The sequence below is a fragment of the Pan troglodytes genome, chromosome 22 (genome assembly GCF_028858775.2).
Source record: "Pan troglodytes isolate AG18354 chromosome 22, NHGRI_mPanTro3-v2.0_pri, whole genome shotgun sequence".
NCBI lineage: Eukaryota > Metazoa > Chordata > Mammalia > Primates > Hominidae > Pan > Pan troglodytes.
In genome coordinates, this window is record NC_072420.2 from 44114713 (window position 1) to 44134940 (window position 20228).

Sequence of the window (20228 nt, forward strand, 5' to 3'; positions counted from 1 at the left end):
AAAAAAGCTACATACCTCCTTCACAATTTGCCTCAAGATCTATACCCTAAAACAGTTCTGTTGATTTTCACCCTGGCAATGTAAATTGGTAAGTTATCTTCACAGGTATGGGACAAAGGACAGAACTCAAAGTCATCCCTCTGGTCACCTGAGACAAATGCATATCTGATGGCTTCCTCTGCCCTATTGTTTATGTATAAAAATGAAGATTTGGCCGGGCACAGTGGTTCACGCCTGTAATCCCGGCACTTTGGGAGGCTGAGGCGGGTGGATCACCTGAGGTCAGGAGTTCGAGACCAGCTTGGCTAACATGGTGAAACCCTGTGTCTACTAAAAATATTTTAAAAATTAGCCAGGCGTGGTGGCACGTGCCTGTCATCCCAGCTACTCGGGAGGCTGAGGCAGGAGAATCACTTGAACCCAGGAGGCAGAAGTTGCAGTGAGCCAAGATAGCGCCACTGCACTCCAGCCTGGGCGACAACAGTGTGAAACTCCATCTCGAAAAAAAAAAAAAGTGCAGATTCACTGAGCCAGGCTTAGGCATAAGTGACTATTCCTCTCTACCTGCCTCTCACATGTAAATTGTATATTCAGTGAAAGGCTTATCAAAGACCCAAAAGAATGCAACCTTTTGTCTCTTGTTTACCTATGACCTGGAATGCCCTCCCACTCCTCCCAGCTTCCAGTCGTGCCATCTTTCTGCACTGAACCAATGTACTTCTTACACATATTGACTGATGACTCATGTCTCTCTAAAATGTACAAAAGCAAGCTGTGGCCCGACCACCTTGGACACATGTCGTCAGGACCTCCCGAGGCTGTGTCACGGGTTCATCCTTAACCTTGGCAAAATTAACTTTCTAAATTGATTGAGGCAAGTCTCAGATACTTTTGGGTTCACAACCTGATGAGAGAACAGAAAGGCCCCAGTCTGCTGATTGCCACCCTCAACATAGCACACCCACATACCCCCAAATACAGCACACATACCCCAACACGGCACACACAGAGGCTGCTGCTCCAGGCAGCACAACAGCTCATGGGACATTCAGGTGCTGCCTCCTCTTCCCTGGGCTCAGGGCCAAACCTAAACTACCTCTAAGGAACAGGTATCTAAGCCAACACATGCACCCCCAGCCCCTTTACAACAAGTTTCACAGAACCTTAGGTACAGAGAGGTGAGAAATTTCATCCAAATGTAAGAAAACAGCCTTCTACTCTCATAATTGAAGGAAGTGTGCTCAAATGCCAAAGTGTAGTACTAAGTTTCTGGAAAACTTACTTCCCTGGCTGAGGGTGGTGGAGGGAAGGACACTGATTCATCAAGAAGAGGAAAATGTTCCAAGTATAATGTATAAAGGAGCAAGCATGCGATATATTTTTTAAGAATTTCCATTAAAATGGTTCTTTCAAAAAAAAGCTCTGATGCCTAACGGCTGAGCTTCAGCTCCCAGCAAAAATACACACTTTGTGAATTGTAGGCTCACTCCACTCTGTCCTTAAGTAATCTTAACCTCGTCTAAGTTTCAGATGCCCCTTTATTTCTCTTCTATCAGTATTTGGACTAAAAAAAAACAAAAAGAAAAGAACAAAGCAGAAGCACCCGCTATTGCAAGGTATGCTCTTACCCGCCCCTCTCCCTGCCCATTCTGGCTTGGTCATGTCAGCCCTGGGCTGTGACCACCTGCCTGCCCAGAGCAGGGGACATCTCGAAGGGAGAGGTCCTGTTAACTCTAAGCCTAGCAATGTCCTGTGCTGGCTTTCTGGCCTAGAGCAGGGAGGAGAATTTGTCCTGCTCCTGCCCTGGTTTGTCTCAGCTCTGTGGAATCTAAAATAAAAGACTGAAAGAGAGGACTACTCAATGATTCTAAGCAAGGTAAGATAGGTTGTAGTGATCCCTGAGCATGCAGCTCATGGAGACAGGAATGATAATTTTATAAACCGCTGCAGATACTGAACAGAACCTTTTAAAAATCAAGGCTTTTGATATTGATAATTAATCTCTGTCTCTCCCTATTCTTTTCTTTTTTTTTTTTTTTTTTTTGAGACGAAGTCTTGCTCTGTTGCCCAGGCTGAAGTTCAGTGGTGTGATCTCGGCTTACTACAACCTCTGCCTCCACAGTGCAAGCGATTCTCCTGCCTCTGCCTCCTGAGTAGCTGGGACAACAGGCATGTGCCACCATGCCCACCTAATTTTTGTATTTTTAGTAGAGACGGGGTTTCCTGTTGTTGGCCAGGCTGGTCTTGGACTCCTGGCCTCAAATGATCCACCCGCATCAGCTTCCCAAAGTGCTGGGATGACAGGGGTGAGCCACCACACCCGGCCAACTCTCCCTCTTCTTTCTCAATGTTATTGTGTGATCAGGCAGCCACAGGAGCCTGTCACTTATCAGCACATCTTGTCTCAATACCAGCCTGGTGGGGAGCAGGGGTTACTGCCCCCCACCACACCAACTACTTCCCATTCTCTTCCCTCCCTCTTGACCCCATGGGCCTGCTGGTGGCAGCAGAGTGGCACATTGGCCAGAGAGGCTGCAGACCCTCTGCCAGGGGGTGAAGCAGCTCATCGCCAGAACTGCAAATGCCCAGGCGCAGGACAGACACTGGCCTGAAGGCAAAGGACCCTAGATGAGGTTACGGGCCCAGGGAAAGGGAGGTGACACCAACAGGCACAGACTGTAACCGCAACTCTGTCACTAGAGTCCAGTATCCTCACCTGCAGAGTGTGGCTGGTGATGCCGACCTCACGGGGTGGCCGTGAGGACTGACTGAGCTGAAGGAAATCAGGCAGAGGTTCTGAACTGCCACCAGGAAGCCAATGCTTTGTTTTCAGCTATGGGACTACCGTTAATGTGGGACGCCTTACAGTGTCATAGACATCATTAAATGCTTTCAATGCTCAAGTGCCTGGTTATGTGCCTGGTACTACACTAGGCCACACAAATTCCACAAGCCCAGGGCAAACGGCTCCTTACCAAAAAGTAAATGATCCTGGGGGGAATCCTACAAACTCCCAGAAACTGCAGATGAAACATCAGATAAGCATGTCCATACACTTTTGTATACAGAAGGTTTCTCAGATTCTCAGAGTGGCCCATGACCCTGTAACAGCTAAGAACCACAGTTCTAGGGCTTATGATCCAAAAAGAGAGTAGGTATGAGCCATGGCCAAAGGAAAGGCTGCTGGTGCCAGCGACTGAGCATGAAGGCACAGGATGGCAGAGGAGATGCTTTCCTCCCCAGTGGGCAGGTGGCAGGCCCCACTCCAGCACGGACCTATCACCTTCACGTCAGCCCATGCTATGCAGGACCAAGTGTGTGTATGGCAGCTGGGCAAAGTATCCAGTGAGAACATGCACACTTGGGCCTCAGATCTGGGTGTGGCTGGAGTCTGTGGGGAGAGTGAAAGCTTCACCTTGGGGAGGCATGTTTGGAAAGAAACTCACTTCAGCAGTCTCGAGGACTTTTGCCATTTGAGGTGCTGGGGGTGGGGAGGGCAGCAATGACTAGAGGCTGACAGTGTGGTCATCTGACAATCTTAAGAGCAGGTTCCACTTTTTTTTTTTTTTTTTTTTTTTTTTTACATTTTTAAGTGTGAATCAGAGGCTGCTCCTGCCCCAGGCCCCACAGTCATCGCACAGAGCAAGGCGAGAGGTCTCCCAGCCAGCACCTGAGCACTCTCTGCTGCCCTTCAAACATACACCAAGCCCACACTTACAGGGCCTTTGCACTTCTTCCCAAAGCCTGCACTGCTCTCAGACATCGAAACAGTAATATTTTGCATAACACTATTTACCCTGAAAAGTTGGGCTGCAAGTATGACTTCAATTAAAAAATATAATAGACTATGTGAGTGGGAGTCATTTTTCCAGCTAACAGTCATTTTGTGCTGAGTATTATCTAAGAGCATTAAATGTACATTTATGGCGGGAAAAGCAGCAACTTAGGTTGCTCCACTGGAACAATATAAAATCCTATAATAAAGGCTATTCATGGCCAGGTGCAATAGCTCATGCCCGTAATCCCAGCACTTTGGGGAGCTGAGGCAGGTGGATCACTTGAGTCCAGGAGTTAGAGACCAGCCTGGACAACATGGTGAAACTCCATCTCCCCCCAAAAATACAGAAAATTAGCCAGGTATTGTGGCACACACCTAGAGTCCCAGCTGCTCTGGAGGCTGAGGCAGGAGATCACTTGAGCCCAGGAGGCAGAGGCTGCATTGAGCCGAGATCACACTCCAGCCTTGGTGACAGAATGAGATCCTATCTCAAAAAAAAAAAAAAAAAAAAAAAAAAAAAAAGGCTATTCATGAAACCAAACAATTTAAACATATGGTGAGCATATGAGCATAGTATTCATAAGTGTTTGAGTTTTGAAAATCACATTTGTAATACCATTTTCAAATAATAATTATAAAATTCAGCAAGCAGTGGTGGGAAAACTGAAATATCCACATGTAAAAGAATGATGCCAGACCCTTAGCTGAACGATATGAAAAAAATTAACTCAAAATGGATCAAAGATCTAAACTGAAGAGATAAAACTATAAAACGAAGAAGAAAACACAGGAGAAAATCCTTATGACCAAACATTTGACAATGATTTCTTGGATATGACACCAAAAGCACAGGCAATAAAAGAAAAAAATCAATAAACTAGATTTAACCAAAATGAACTCTTGCACATCAAAGGACACTATTAATAGAGTGCAGAAGCCCAGAGAATAGGAGTTAATACCCGCAAATCCCACATCTGATAAGGCGTTCACTCCTGTAACTCAACCACAGAAAGCAAAAAACCCAACTCAAAAATGGGCAAAGGCCCTGAATGGACTTTTCTCCGAAGAAGAGATACAAACGGCCAATAAGCACAAGGAAAGACGCTGAACATTATTCGTCATTAGGGAAATGCAAATGAAAACCTCAATAAGATGCATTTCACACCCATTATCAATGGCTATTATCAATAAAACAGAAAATAACAAATGTTGATGAACACGTGGAGAAACTGGAGCCCTTGGGCACTGCTGCTGGTGGGGATGTAAAGTGGTGCGGCTGCTGTGGAAAGCGGTTGGCAGTTCCTTAGAGAGCTACACACAGAATTACCATGTGATTCAGCAATTTCACTCCTAAGTACACACCCCAAAAAATTGAAAGCAGAAATTCAAACAGATACCTGTACCCCAATGTTCACAGCAATACTATTAACAACAGCCAAAAGGTGAAAACAAGCCAAGTGTCCCTCAACAGATGGATGAATGAACGAAATGTGCTGTGTCCACACATGGGATGATACAGCCAGAAGAGAGAACGAGTTCTGACACACGCTACAACACGGATGAACCTTGAGGTCACGATGCTAAGTGAAATATGCCAGACCCAAAAGAACAAAGATCATATGACTGTACTTCTATGAGATGCGTGGAGTAGTCAAATGCATGGAGACAAAGAAGAGCAGATATTAGGGGCCAGGGGAGAAAGGTTTAGGGAATGTGTTGTTATATAACGGGTACAGAGTTTCTGTTTGGAATGAAGAAAAGTTTCAGAAATAGATAATGGTAATGATTATAAAACACTATGACATACTTAATGCCACTGAGTCTTCACTTTAAAATGGTTAAAACATACATTTTATATTAGGTATATTTAACAATTTTTAAAACTTTTAAAATTACAAATTAAAAAGGACAGTAACAACACTTTTCATCTCATAGCATGCACTAATTAGCACAAAGACTCCGATTTCTTAGTCTACATCTGGAGATAAATTTAAATGTGTGCATTCTCAGAGCAGAGAGGCAGCCATGGCTCTTAAAGATGAGAGTTTGTGAAGACAGAGGTGTACCAGTTATCTCTTGCCCTTCTTACCTGAGCCTGGACTCAAAAAGCATCCAAAGACCTTTCAATGCCCTATAGGATGCCACATCCTACACTACATCAGGGTCTATACTCAGGATCCTACACTGGTTGCAGAAGTTCTGAGGCATTCTCAGCATCTATGCCATGGAAGAAAACAGAACAAACTTCAGGACTTCTCAGAAATTAGTAAGTCTGCAAAAGTTTTTATCAACCTTTTCCATTTATATTAACGTGTGGCAAAATAGCTAATGGCAGGTCCAGCCGAATCAATGGAATGGGCAGGCACATTTACAAGCTTTATTCAAAACCTCTGTAAACCAAAAATAAAATTCTAAGCCCCTCAACCATCTGAATGGACCCCTCCTCTCAGCCAAGGGCCTTCCAAAGTTGGCCTGAAAAACTAGTTCAGGCCGTGATGGGAAGTGAAGGTCAGACATGCCTCATTATGTCATGATGGGACGTGGAGGTCAGACATGCCTCATTATGCCCTCCTCCCTTTGGAATTCAGGTACAACTGACTGGTATAAACATTAAAACAGAGATCTTGAGACTTTTTGTTGCAATCAGACACCAAATTCTAGCTTGACTCTAGTACAGCATCACATGACAGACACCAGGCCATGAAAGAAATCAAAATATTTTACCCAAAAATATATTTCTTTGACATATTTTGAAATGGCCCTGCAAAGCTGTCTCTTGTGGGGAAAAATCTACATTCTGTAGAGAATCCTTTTCCTCTTCTCTGATCCAGGAGAGAATTAACTAAGAGTCTGGTACCTTTTTAAGTCTGGTAAGAAACATTTCCAATCTATTCTCTCTGAAGCCTGCTACCTGAAGGCTTCATCTGCATAATAAAAACCTTGGTCTCCACAACAGATGCTCCCTCCTAGGGATTCCAGGTCTTCTGATAATAACTTAACTCTTTTAACCAATTGCCGATTAGAAAATCTTTGAATCTGCCTATGACCTGGAACACGCCCCCCGCCCCCTCCAATTGTCCCGCCTTTGCAGACAAAACGAATGTATCTTACATCTATTGATTGATGTCTTATGTCTCCCTACAATGCATAAAACCGAACTGTGGCCCATCCACCTTGGGCACATGTTCCCAGAACTTCCTGGGGCTGTGTCACAGGCCATTGGTCACTCACATTTGGCTCAGAATAAGTCTCTTCAAATATTTTACAGAGTTTGACTCTTTTCATCAACACTTCCTTGACCCCGGCCTGACTTCCAGCCTTGGTCTAATTTTCTTCAGGCTCCAGACCTGTGATCCTATGCTTGGTACTTTAATTAACTTTAAAATCCTCTGGAATGAGTGAATGGCACAGGCGATATAACTGTACGGAACTAGAAGAACTCTGTGGCATGAGGCTTATCCCAAGCTATGCCATGAGGAGGCATGGCTCTCCAAAGCCCCCCACGAAGTCTCCATATTGCTCTCAGTCAGAACAAGGATTTGCTCTTTTCGGACTGAAGAGAAAGCAGCTCTGATGGTTAATGAGCTGCCAGACAGCAAGAGGAATGCTCGGAGCCGTGTGGGGGAAGGGGTGAGGAAGGAGGGAGTCAAGTCTGACGTCTGGCCTGCCAGGTTTCACACCTTTACATACAAACTGATGGTACCAAGGAGAAAAATAGTTCCTTAACTCAATAAATGTAAGAGGAATTCTGTTAAAATTACATTTCAAGGCTGGGCATGGTGGCTCACGCCTGTAATCCCAGCACTTTGGGAGACCGAGGCGAGCGGATCACTTGAGATCTGGAATTTAGACCAGCCTGGACAACATGGTGAAAACATGTCTCTACTAAAAGTACAAAAATTAGCCAGGCATGGTGGTGTACGCCTGTAATCCCAGCTACTCAGGAGGCTGAGGCAGGAGAATCGCTTGAACCCAGGAGGCGGAGGCTGCAGTGAGCCGAGATGGAGCCACTGCACTCCAGCCTGGGTGACAAAGCGAGACTCTTGTGTCAAAAAATAAAAATATAGGCCGGGTGCCATGGCTCATGCCTGTAATCCCAGCACTTTGGGAGGCCGAGGCGGGTGGATCACCTGAGATCAGGAGTTCAACACCGGCTTGGCCAACATGGCCAAACCCCATCTCTACTAAAAGTAACAAAAATTAACTAGGCCTGGTGGCGGGTGCCTGTAATTCCAGTGACTCAGGAGGCTAAGGCAGGAGAATTGCTTGAACTCAGGAGGCGGAGGTTGCAGTGAGCCAAGATCGCACCACTGCGCTTCCAGCCTGGGCGACAAAAGCGAAACTCCGTCTAAAACAAACAAACAACATTTCAAAATATATGCACTATTTTACTTTGTCTGATTTTAAAATTCACGAGATCTGCAAAGTACACGCTTTTTATGAATACCTTTTAAAAAACTGAGTAGGTTTTCTTTAGATAACTAGTTGTAGAAAAATTAAAGAACCTGTGTTTTCCTGTTGACGTTCATATGAAGAGCAGGAGGCAGATCACTCCTTAAAACTGGCCTTATGTACTTTTCCTAGGATATACATTCAAAATATGGAGTTGTCACGTTTCTTCCTAAAAGAGTTTTCTTAAGAACTCTTGCTATTCTTAGCACCTCAAAATCAGGAGAAAAGAAATGATCCTTCTTAATCACATCCATCCACTAATTAGCTAAACTACACAACATCCAAGAGTATGGCCAACGCTCACTCCTCTCTATACACTGTTGACCCCATCTCTGGCAGAAAGAGGTCCTGTAGTTCTAGAGGCAGCATTCCCCATTACCTTATTAAATAAATAGCAATCAAAAAGAAGATAGCACCATGCTATTAAGTATAGAAACACAACATTCTTAATTTTATTCACCAATAATCAGGACCTACAGAACCACACAGCACAGATGGATCGATTTCTGCCTCCATGAATTTTAAATTGCCTTTTGCAACATTCCTCTGGCTCAGATGAGCTAGTGTTCCACAATATGCTGGCTCGTGAAATCCAAGCAACTGTGCCTTCCTCTACACTTCTTCACTCAGCCTCAGCCTTAAATTGCACACTGCCTATAAAAATCTACTTAAAAGAAAAATGAAGTTACTCTAAAATGCCATATGCAACAAAACAGCTTATTCTTGTAGATGGGGCTGCCACTGGTGGGGTGCACCTGCATTTGTTTTGCTCTTACAGCATGCCCAGATCCCAGCAGCCCTCCAGCATCACACCGAAGGAAGCAGCCCAGGAAAAGAAGGGAATGTGTTCACGTGACGTGACTTTAAGGATTGATTTAAATGGTGACATGGTTAGGCTTTGCGTCCCCACCCATATCGCATCCTGAATTATAATCCCCATAATTCCCATGTGTCAAGGGAGAGACCAGGTGGAGGTGACTGGATTATGGGGGCGGTTTCCCCCATGCTGTTCTCGTGATAGTGAGTTCTCAAGAGAGCTGATGGTTTTATAAATATTTGGTAGGTTCTCCTGCATTCATTCTCCTTCCTGCCACCTTGAGAAGAAGGTGCCTTGCTTCCCCTTCAACCATGATTGTAAATTTCCTGAGACCTCCCCTGCCACAGTGAACTGTGTAAACAAAGTAAACCTCTTTCCTCTATAAATTACCAAGTCCCAGGCATTTCTTTACAGCAGTGTGAAAGCAGACTAATACAAAAGGCAACTCTCACCAATCATGGTGTCCATGAGAAATGAAGTGTATTCTCCCTTGCTCTCTGCCAGTGGCCTAGAAAACAAGCTGGATGGCAACCAGTAGGTAGATAACACAGACATGGCAGGGCCCTGGCATACAGGCACACCCATGCACAAAAAGGGAGCTGGAACTATCATTTCATTTATGGAATCTCAACTAACTGCATGTGTTCTAATCTATTATACAAGTTGTTTTTACAGCATTTGTTATAAGAAAAATAGGACTTCTAAGTTTATAGCCAAAGGGCCCAGAACAGTTTAAGGAAGAGTTTTTTTTCCCACCAACCAAGAGTAGCATGGTAATATGCAGAGGTCTAACTTCCTAGTATCAAGTTTAGATTTTAGACAGCAAGGGTCGTAATACAACTCTTCTGATTTTCTTTATTCAAAAATAAAAGAGGCACAAAAAATATAGAACTAAAATGCCCAATGTCATCCGAAATAGCAGGTTCACCAAAAGGTTATAAAAGTAAACTTGCATTTTGGGGGGATTAATTACAATTACTAGAGAGAGAATGAATTGCTTTTCAAAGAAATGTATCTCAAGAAAATGCTGGCTAATGGGGTAGATGGTTATTTAATTTCCCTGTTTTATAGGTGAACCTACAGGTCATGGTCTGCTGAGCAGCAAGAAGCTGCCCTAAGCAAGCCCTCTTCCAGCCAGCACAGACATGGACCACTTTTCCGGAAGGACAGGTTCTTTCATGGCCTCTCCTTTGGCAAGCTTAACCAACCACCTACAAGCACTCTCACTTCCAAGACAAAGTTATGTGGGATACATATCAATTCATGTCCATCTCTAGTCAATCACATTTTGCCAACTCTAACACATGGCACATGGTGATGGTTTTGGAGTATCAAATGAGGGATCTGGGGAGAAGGGACACCGGCATTTTCACCAAAACCCTGGTGGCCGAGCACACCTACACATGATGCTCCAGAGTGCGGAGGTCTTCCAGGAGCTCCTGGGCTGCGGTTTGCAGGCGGGGGTTGCGGCTCTTGGACATTGCCAGGATGCGTTGCAGGGGCAGGGAGCTCCGGAACTCAGAGGCCGACTTGGAGAAGACTTCAGGTTCCAGAACCACAGACTGCACAAGCCTCAGTACATGAAGGCACACCTCTGCATCTGGATCTAGGGAAAAGAGGTAATGCTTCTGGTTAGAATAAAATTTTCTTTTTTCTTTTTGTTTTATTTTTTTGAGACAGAGTCTCGCTCTGTCACCCAGGCTGGAGTGTGGTGGCATGATCTCTGCTCACTGCAACCTCCGCCTCCCAGGCTCAAGAGACTCTCCTGCCTCAGCTTTCCTCTATAACTGAGGCAGGAGTTTCCCAAGTAACTGAGATAACAGGTCTGTGCCACCACGCCTCGCTAATTTTTTGTATTTTTAGTAGAGATGGAGTTTCATCATATTGGTCAGGCTGGTCTCGAACTCCTAACCTCAAGTGATCCACCCACCTTGGCCTCCCAAAGTGCTGGGATTACAGGCGTGAGCCACCACGCCTGGCCTAGAATAAAATGTTCTACTGCAATCTACCCCTCAAGGGGTTCCTGGCCTTTCTGAATAACACGTTTGACAGTTTAGAAAACTACAGGCTAATCCAGAAACACAGTCACTGCTTGATAAAAAAGCTTAGCTCATAAAAGCAGCATCAAAAAACCCAATAGTCTAATAACCATCATCTTCAAATATTACAGTCATACAATTTTAAAGTGCTAAACTAGAAAGATGAGGGCTTTCTCTGTTTGCTAGTGAGGACTAAACTCTGATTTTTTTTATCTTGCCCAAATTCCTATCTAAGGGGTCTGGGGAGTCATGTCCTACAAATCACAAATTCTCATCAGATGGGTTTTATTTAACCCTATATATCGTGACTTTCCAACCTGACTCTGGCATAACATTATGAGACAAGAAAGAAAATAAAAATACTTTACCCCAAAATATGTTTCTTTGCCATATTTTGAAATGGCCCTGCAAAGCTGTTCTTTGTGGGGGAAAATCTGCATTTGTAAAGAATCTCTACTAACATAGCTAGATCTTTTTCTTCCAGACCCTCCTAATCCTAAAGAGATTAACTAAGATCTGAATAGGAAACATCTGTCATCTATTGTCTCTACGGCAGCCACCATAAGACTTCAAAAGAACTTGGATGTCCACAATCTTTACCTTAACCTGAACATTCCCTTTCTATCAATCCCAGGTCTTTATCAATCAGAAAATGTTTAAATTCACCTATAGCCTGGAAGCCCCACGCCCCCCAGCTTTGTCCCACTTTTCTGGACCAAACCAATGTATTTCTTAAATGTTTTTGATTGATGTCTCACACCTCTCTAAAATGTATAAAGCCAAGCCACACCCAACTACCTTGGGCACATGTTCTCAGGACCTCACTCATATTTGGCTCAGAACAAATCTCTTCAAATATTTTGCAGAGTTTGACTCTTTGTTGACAGTAGCATTCTGTCCACTTATAAGATTGTTTTAAAAAGTATTACTTCTTTTTCACTCCAATTGCAGCAAATCCCTCAGGGACCACATACAGCTACAGCACTTATCAGGGCCACTGAGTTTACACAATGTCACTGGGTATATAAAATTCACGTTGTTTATTTTCCATGGGAATGGCCCCAGGACTTACAGAATCTGGTAGCCTTGCATACATTGTAGCAACCACTAAAAAATAGCTAGACAAACCCACTGGAAGCTTCAATCCATCACCAGAGTGGAGCCAACTTTCCTTACCATTCCTCTCTACTGGCAGCCTTTACGATGCCGTAAATTCACTCCTTGACTGGGTACTGCAATTGGAACCAGGCTCAAAATCAGCACCTCTTTCTTAGCACATTTACTTAACAAATAAAAAAATAAAAAAAACCTTTTAAGATGTAGACTGAAAGAGCAGACTGAACAGTCTCTCAGTGGGAGCTGCCACAGCACTAAGCCCTAACAAGAAGCTTCTCACCTACGCTTCTCACCTACAGAATCAGAAGACTGCTGTGGCCAGGGAAGATAAAAGGCAATCTGCTCTAGCCCTCAGGGAGGGTCCAGGAGCCATCTTAAGCCAGACTGTTAGAGTCCTCCTACTTTGGGGGAAGGGAGGGGAACTTTCTCTAGTAGAGACCTGCCAAAGATAAGGGGCAGCTAAGGCAGACACAGAGGCAAGGCCAAAAGCCATGGGTGAAGACACTTTGGAAACTCAGCCCTCATCCTAAGCTCAAGGAAAGGTTAGAGGAATTTGAAGCCAGTGGGATGGAAGGTACATACACAACAACAAAACCCAGACCCACCTTAACTCCCCAACAATGAAAACCCAGCGGAAAAAGAGGAGTGGCCATCCCTGAATATAACACTATCTACCCACCTCATTCCCCTCTACAGAGAGGGTACGCATGGCCCAGAGGCCAAAGGTAGCCCATGACCCGTTTCTGTACAGGCTGCAAGCTAAGAATGGTTTTACGTTCTCCTCCTCCCCCTCCCCCCTCCCCTTCCCCCTCCCCCCTCCCCCTCCCCCCTCCCCCTCCCCCTCCTCCTCGAGACAGGGTCTTGCTCTGTCTCCCAGGCTGGAGTACTGTGGTACAATCATGGCTCACTGCAGTCTCAATCTCCTGGGCTCAAGCCATCCTCCCACCTCGGCCTCCCAAGAAAGAGGGACCACAGTACATGTGGCCACGCCCAGTTAATTTTTCACATTTTTTTGTAGAGACGGTGTCTCACCACACTACCCAGGCTGGTATCAAACCCCTGGGCTCAAGCAATCCTTCCACCTCAGTCTCCCAAAGGGCCAGAATTAGAGGCATGAACCATTGCACCCTGCCAGGTTTTACATTTTTTAAGGGTTATTTTTTAAAAGTAAAAACCAGAACAATAACATGCAACAGGGACTACACGTGGCCCTCAAAACTCAAAATATTTATTTGGCCCATTACAGAAAAAGTTTGTTGACCTTGCCTACTGCCCTCCACACAATGTCCAACACTGAAATCAAAAATTACAATGAAGAGGCAATGGAGGCCAGGCGCAGTGGCTCACACCTGTAATCCCAGCACTTTGGGAGGCCAAGGCAGGCGGATCACGAGGTCAGGAGTTTGAGACCAGCCTGGCCAACATAGTGAAACCCCATCTCTACTAAAAATGTAACAATTAGCTGGGTGTGGTGGCACACACCTGTAATCCCAGGTACTCAGGAGGCTGAGGCAGGAGAATCGCTTGAACCCAGGAAGCAGAGGTTGCAGTGAGCTGAGATTGTGCCACTGCACTCCAGCCTGGGCGACAAAGTGAGACTCTGTCTCAAAAGCAAGCAAACAAACAAACAAACAAACAAACGAAGGCAAAGGAAACAAAAGGCTCATTGTCAAGTGACAATCAACAGAAGCAGACACACAGATAACCTGGAATAATAATACAGGAATTTCAGAAAAAGAATGTGAAATAAATATGATCAATAGATGGGAAAACACTGTTTTAAGGTACTTACACTATACCTGAAGCAGTGGATTATTATTTAAAGGTAAACAGTCATGCAATGTATAACATTTCAGAGAGCTTCATTGTCAAATTCTATCAAAAAATTAAAACAGAAATAATAGAAATTTTAAACAAGTCTTCCAGAAAACAGAAAAGGAGGAAATAAGTCAACTTTTTTTTATGAGGCCAGAATTACACTGACACCAAAACTAGATAAAGATGTTAAAATAAAAGAACAGACCAATATCCCTCATAAACAAAGACACGAAAATCCTAAACAAAAAAATAGCAAATTGCATTCAGCAATATACAAAAAGGATAATACTTCACAGCCAATAGACACTTATTCTAGGAATGGAAGGCTGGCTCATTATTTGCATATCAGTCAACATCACCTACCATAACAACAGACTAAAGAAGAAAAAAAAATTCTCTCTTCAATAAATGCAGAAAAGCCTTTTGACAAAATTCAACATCTGTTCATAACAGTAATAATAATAATAAACCCTCAACAAAACAGGAATAAAAAGGAACATCCTGAACCAGATTAGGGGCATCTACAAAAAACACACAGCTAACAACATACTTAATGATAGAAGACTGAATGCTTCTTTCCTAAGATGACGTACAAGGCAAGAATATCCTATCACCCCTATTCAAAATCATACTAGAGATCCTAGCCTGTGCAGTAAGGCAAGAAAAAGAAATAAAAGGTTTATTGATTAGAAAGGCAGAAATGAAACTGTCTCTATTTGCAGATGATATGATTGTCTATACAGAAAATCCCAAAGAAACTAGAAAAAAAGTTATTAGAACTAATTGAGTTTAGCAAGGTCACAGAATACAAATTCAACATACAAAGGTCAATTGTATCCACATACTTATAACAAAAAATTAAAAATCTAATGTTTTTTAAAAATTACCATGTATTATATAATAGCACCAAAACATGAAACACTTAAGTATAAATCTCATGAAACTATGTGCAAGATTTCTATGCTGAAAACAACAAAACACAGATATAAGGATCCACAGACATATAGATGGAGAGAATATGCCATATTTATGGACTAGAAGACTCAATATTGTTAAAATGTCAAATCTCCTCAAATTCATCTATATAATCTAATGCAATGCCAACCAAAATCCAAGTTGAAATTTTAGCAGAAATCAACAAGTAATTCTCAAATTTATTTGGAAAAACAAAGGAACTAGACCAGACAAAACAATTTAGAGAAAGAGAAATGTTGGGGAATTGCAGTACTAGATTTCAACATTTATGGCCATAAAGAGTGTGGTACTGGTCAAGTGACAGAGCGACAGACAAAGAGATAAGTGAAATAAAATTAGAGGATCCAAAAACAGACCACAGCTTTGTGAACTCTCAACAAAGGTATACATTCAATTCAATCAAGAAAGAATAACCTTTACAACAAATGGTGCTGGAAAAATTGAACATCCATATGCAAAAACAAAGAACTTCAATCTATACCTTGCCTAACATACAAAAATTATACAAAAATTAATAACATACCTAAATGTAAAACCCCAAATTTTAAAACTTCTGGAAGAAAACAGGAGAAAAATCTTTGTGACCCTGAATTAGGTAACGATTTCCTAGACACAAAACCAAAACCATAATCCATACAACCAAATAATTAGCCACACCAAAATTTTAAAAATCTGCTCTTCAAAAGACAGTTACAATGAAAAGACAAGCCACTAGATGAGGACAAAACATTTGCAAAACACGTATCTGATAAAGGACCTGAATCCAGAATACACATACATCTCTGAAAACTCAGTAACACAACAGCCCAATAAAAATAGGGAAAGTGTTTGAAAAGACACTTCACCAAAGGAGATACACAAATGGCAAGCACACAAAAAGATGCTCAGCATCATGGCTATTAGAAAAATGGAAATTAAATCCACACCTATTAGAATGGCTAAAATTAAAAAATAAAAATCTGAAAATACCAAGTGTTGACAAGAATGAGGAACAACTGGAATGTTCATAGATTACTGGTGAAAATTTAAAATGGTACTGCCAGGCCAGGCACAGTGGCTTACGCCTGTAACCCCAACACTTTGGGAGGCTGAGGCGGGCAGATCACCTGAGGTCAGGAACTTGAGACCAGCCTGGCCTCCATGGTGAAACCCCATCTCTACTAAAAATACAAAAATTAGCTGGGCGTGGTGGTGCACGCCTGTAATCCTAGCTACTTGGGAGGCTGAGGCAGGAGAATCACTTGAACCCACGAGGTGGAGGTTGCAGTGAGCCGAGATCGTGCCACTGCACTCCAGCCTGGGCAATAGAGCGAGACTCTGTCTCAAAAATAAATAAAATAAATAAAATAAAATAAAATAAAATAAAATAAAATAAAATAAAATAAAATAATAAAATAAAATAAAATAAATAAAATGGTACAACCACCTGAGACAATTTGGCAATTTCCTATACATTTAAACACATACTTACCACATAACTCAGCATATGAGTTATATGCTGAGATAGTTTTATGTCACAACTCATACAATTGTCTACTAACAAGTGAATTTTGTTCTATGTAAATTATAACTCAACAAATCTGGCTTTATATTAAAAATAAGAAGAAGGCCAGGCTTGGTGGCTCACGCCTGTAATCCCAGCACTTTGTGAGGCCAAGGTAGGTGGATCATCTAAGGTCAGGAGTTCGAGACCAGCCTGAAAAACATGGTGAAACCCTGTCTCTACTAAAAATACAAAAATTAGCCAGGTGTCATGGCAGGCACCTGTAATCCCAGCTACTTGGGAGGCTGAGGCAGGAGAATCACTTGAACCCCAGAGGCAGAGGTTGCAGTGAGCTGAAATCACGCCATTGCACTCCAACCTGGGCGACAGAGTTAAGACTGCATCTCAAAACTAAAAAAAAATAAAAATAATAATAAGAAATTAGATCCCTGGACCCTCTCCCCTATTCCCTGCCTCTGGAAAAATGCCCTTCCCTAGTAGAGACTGGACATTTCTTTTCTTTTCTTTTGTGAGACAGAGTCTCACTCTGTCACCCAGGCTGGAGTGTAGTGACGTAATCTCAGCTCACCGCAACCTCCGCCTCCCAGTTCAAGTGATTGTCCTGCCTCAGCATCCTGAGTAGCTGGGATCACAGGCACCTGCCACCACACCCAGCTAATTTTTATATTTTTACTAGAGACGGGGTTTCATCATTTTGGCCAGTCTGGTTTCGAACTCCTGACCTCAGGTGATCCGCCCACCTCGGCCTCCCAAAGTGCTGGGATTAGAGGTGTGAACCACCCCACCTGGCCTGGACATTTATTTTCTAAAGAATCTCTGGAGATGAAACATCAGGCACAATTGAGGATGGAGGTTCTGTCTGGAAAACATGTGGATTAGATAAACACATACCTACAAGCTCTAAGACATTCCCTCTATCCCTACTTTGTTTCCGGAGTTTATAGGCCTTCATCCCTCCAGAAATAAGGGTGGGTGAGTCTTCTCCAGACAATCTGAACAACCCAAAAAAACACAGTCGAAGATACTGACCTATGGGTTCCCAATTAATTGATGCACCAGCTCACACTGCAGAAAAGTTCAGAAGCTCCACCCATATGCTCACAGCTTCCAATCAGCATTATAAATCCCACTGTTAAACATGACCAGACAACCACACATCACCAGACACCTGAGAAAAAGATAAATGGCTATCATTTTAAACAGGAACAAAAGGAGGACAAAGAAAAGAGATTGTGCAGTGAGAAGAAAAGTTTTAAAAAACTATTATTAATATCTTCCTCAAGGAGGTAAAAGAAGCTATATCATCTGTTAAACAAGAATGGGATGCTATTTTTTAAGACAATTAAAAATAAACAGCAGTCTTAGAAATTAAATGCCTGAGAGTAGAGATGAAAACTTCAATAGGAAGTATGAAAAAAGAAGTTGAGAGTACAGATGTCCCCTCTTAGCTGTTGCTAAAACTTTCTGTGGTAGTGCCGGCATGTGTCAAATACAATCAAACTTGTTCCTATCAGGTGCTTTCTGACAGTGGCAAAGCTCTCAGGGCACACACTGAGCATTCCCCCTCCTCCTATGGGCTTCCTGGCCACCTCCAAAGCACATATGGATTCTGGACCATGTCAGCCACATCTTAGGCAATGCCCCAGGCTCCTTGGGCACCTAGGAACATGCAGTCATCCAGCAGCAACATAAGCCCATTCTTACAAGCTTCAAAGAACAAGGCGGCAAAAAAAAAAAAAAAAAATCTTCCTTGACCCCAAACTGGCCTCCAGTTCTGCCCAGTTCTTGACTCCCTTCCCAGGAATATTCCAAGAGTGGTCTGTAGTTGCTACCGCCCCACCTCACCTTCACCCTTCAGTCACGCTACCATCTGCTCACTGCTGAGACAGCTTCTCTCAAGGTCACCAATGTCCTCCATGTTGTCACTGCTCAGCTTTCGTCTCACTTGACTCCTCAGCTTTCGTCTCACTTGACTCCTCTGGCTTTTCTTGGCTTCCATAGCACTCCTTCACCAGTCCCTCCTTATACTTCTCCTTTAGATGCTAGCCCAGGGCTCTGTCCTAGGCTTCCTTCTCTTTCTACTCTCCTTAGGTGACTTCGTCTACTCCATGACTTCAAATCCCATGTATCTACCAGTGACTCTAAATCCATTTCTCCAACCCCAGTCTTTCTCTGGAATTCCAGACTTCATATCCACAAAAACTTGCCTGGACAACTCCCCTTGGGAATTTACTGCCAACTCAGGTTTCACAAGGCCAACACCCAACTCCTGATTCTCTGTGCTCCTCCCTCATCTTCCCCATCTCAGTAAACAACGTTACCATTTACCCACCCAAAGATGCAGGTATTCTCAGTAAACAGCATTACCATTTACCCACCCAAAGATGGCAGGTATTGTTATTGATTCGTCTCTTCTCTCACATCACATCTTATCAACTCTACCTCCCAACACGCCCTAAGCCCATAACCACCACCCTAGTCTAAGCTATCCTGCTTCCCCCAGACTACTGTAATAGCCTTCTTGGTGGCTTGCTTATTTAATTTTGCATTCTTGCCTCTTCCTACCCCTATCCATCTGCCATGCTGCAGCTAGAATTAAACTGTTTGTTTGTTTGTTTGTTTGAGACAGAGTCTGGTTCTGTTGCCCACGCTGGAGTGCAGTGGCATGATCTCAGCTCACCGCAACCTCCGCCTCCCAGGTTCAAGTGATTCTCCTGCCTCAGCCTCCCGAGTAGCTGAGACTACAGGCACATGCCACCATGCCCAGCTAATTTTTGTATTTTAAACTTTTTAAACAGAAATCAGAATACATACCTTCCCTGCTCTCCCACAGATCCTCACTGCACTCAGGATGGAGACCCAAGTCCTCGTTCTGGCTGATGAAGCCCCGCCAGATCAAGCCCTCCTGCTTCCCGGCGTTCCCCTCACATCACTCATCCATCTGCACCATGCCCCAGGAGCGCCAGCCTGCTCTGCATTTTCTTAACCAGAATGTTCCTGCCCCAATCTTCACATGTCTTGCTCCTTTCAAATCTCACTCAGTAGAGCAATTCCAGCTCCAACATGCTGAGGACTAAGCTCCGATTTTTTAAATCTTGCCCAAATTCCTACCTAAGGGGTCTGGGGAGTCATGCCCTACAAACCATGGATTCTCATCAGATGAGTTGTATTTGACCCTATATATTGTGACTTACTTTTCAATCTGACTCTGGCATAACATTATGAGACAAGGACAAAATATTTAACCCCAAAATATATTTCCTTGCCATGCCCTGAAATTGCCCTGCAAAGTCTTTTGTGGGAAAAATCCACATTCTACAGAGAATCCCCTTCCTCTTTTATTTTCCTTCCTTTCTTTGCAGATCCAGGAGATAATCAATTAAGAGCCAAGCACCCTTTTAGGTCTGATAAAAAACAATTTACAACTTGCTCTCTCTGAAGTCTGCTATCTAAGGGCTTCCTCTGCACAATAAAACTTGGTCTCCGCAATCCTTTATCTTTAACCTGAACATTCCTTTCCATTGATCCTAGGTCTTCAGACAACCTCAACCAGTTGTCACCCAGAAAATGTTTAAATTTACCTATCGCTTGAAAGCCCCCGCTTTGGGTTGTCCACCTTTCTAAACTAAACCAACGTAATTCTTAAACATATTTGATTGATGTCTCATGCCTTCCTAAAATACATTAAACCAAGCTGTACCTCAACCACCTTGAGCTGAATGTTCTCAG

General features: G+C 43.2%; 1 protein-coding gene across 7 annotated transcripts in view; it reads right to left on the reverse strand.

Annotated features, from left to right (window-relative positions):
* Positions 1–9876: 9876 nt before the first annotated feature.
* The window catches only part of HSF2BP (heat shock transcription factor 2 binding protein), a 128014-nt gene continuing 117662 nt past the window's right edge, over positions 9877–20228 (reverse strand). For 5 of the 7 annotated variants that reach the window (XR_008541558.2, XR_008541557.2, XM_531485.8 and 2 more), the window contains one exon: positions 9877–10653. Coding sequence is in view for 4 of the 7 variants with exons in the window: in XM_531485.8 (XP_531485.2) it covers positions 10445–10653 (209 nt within the window). In the remaining 3 variants the exon portion in view is untranslated. Of the gene's footprint in view, positions 10654–17528; positions 17668–20228 lie in introns of those variants that run through there. The other 2 variants (XR_010154406.1, XM_054675313.2) reach the window with 2 other exon arrangements.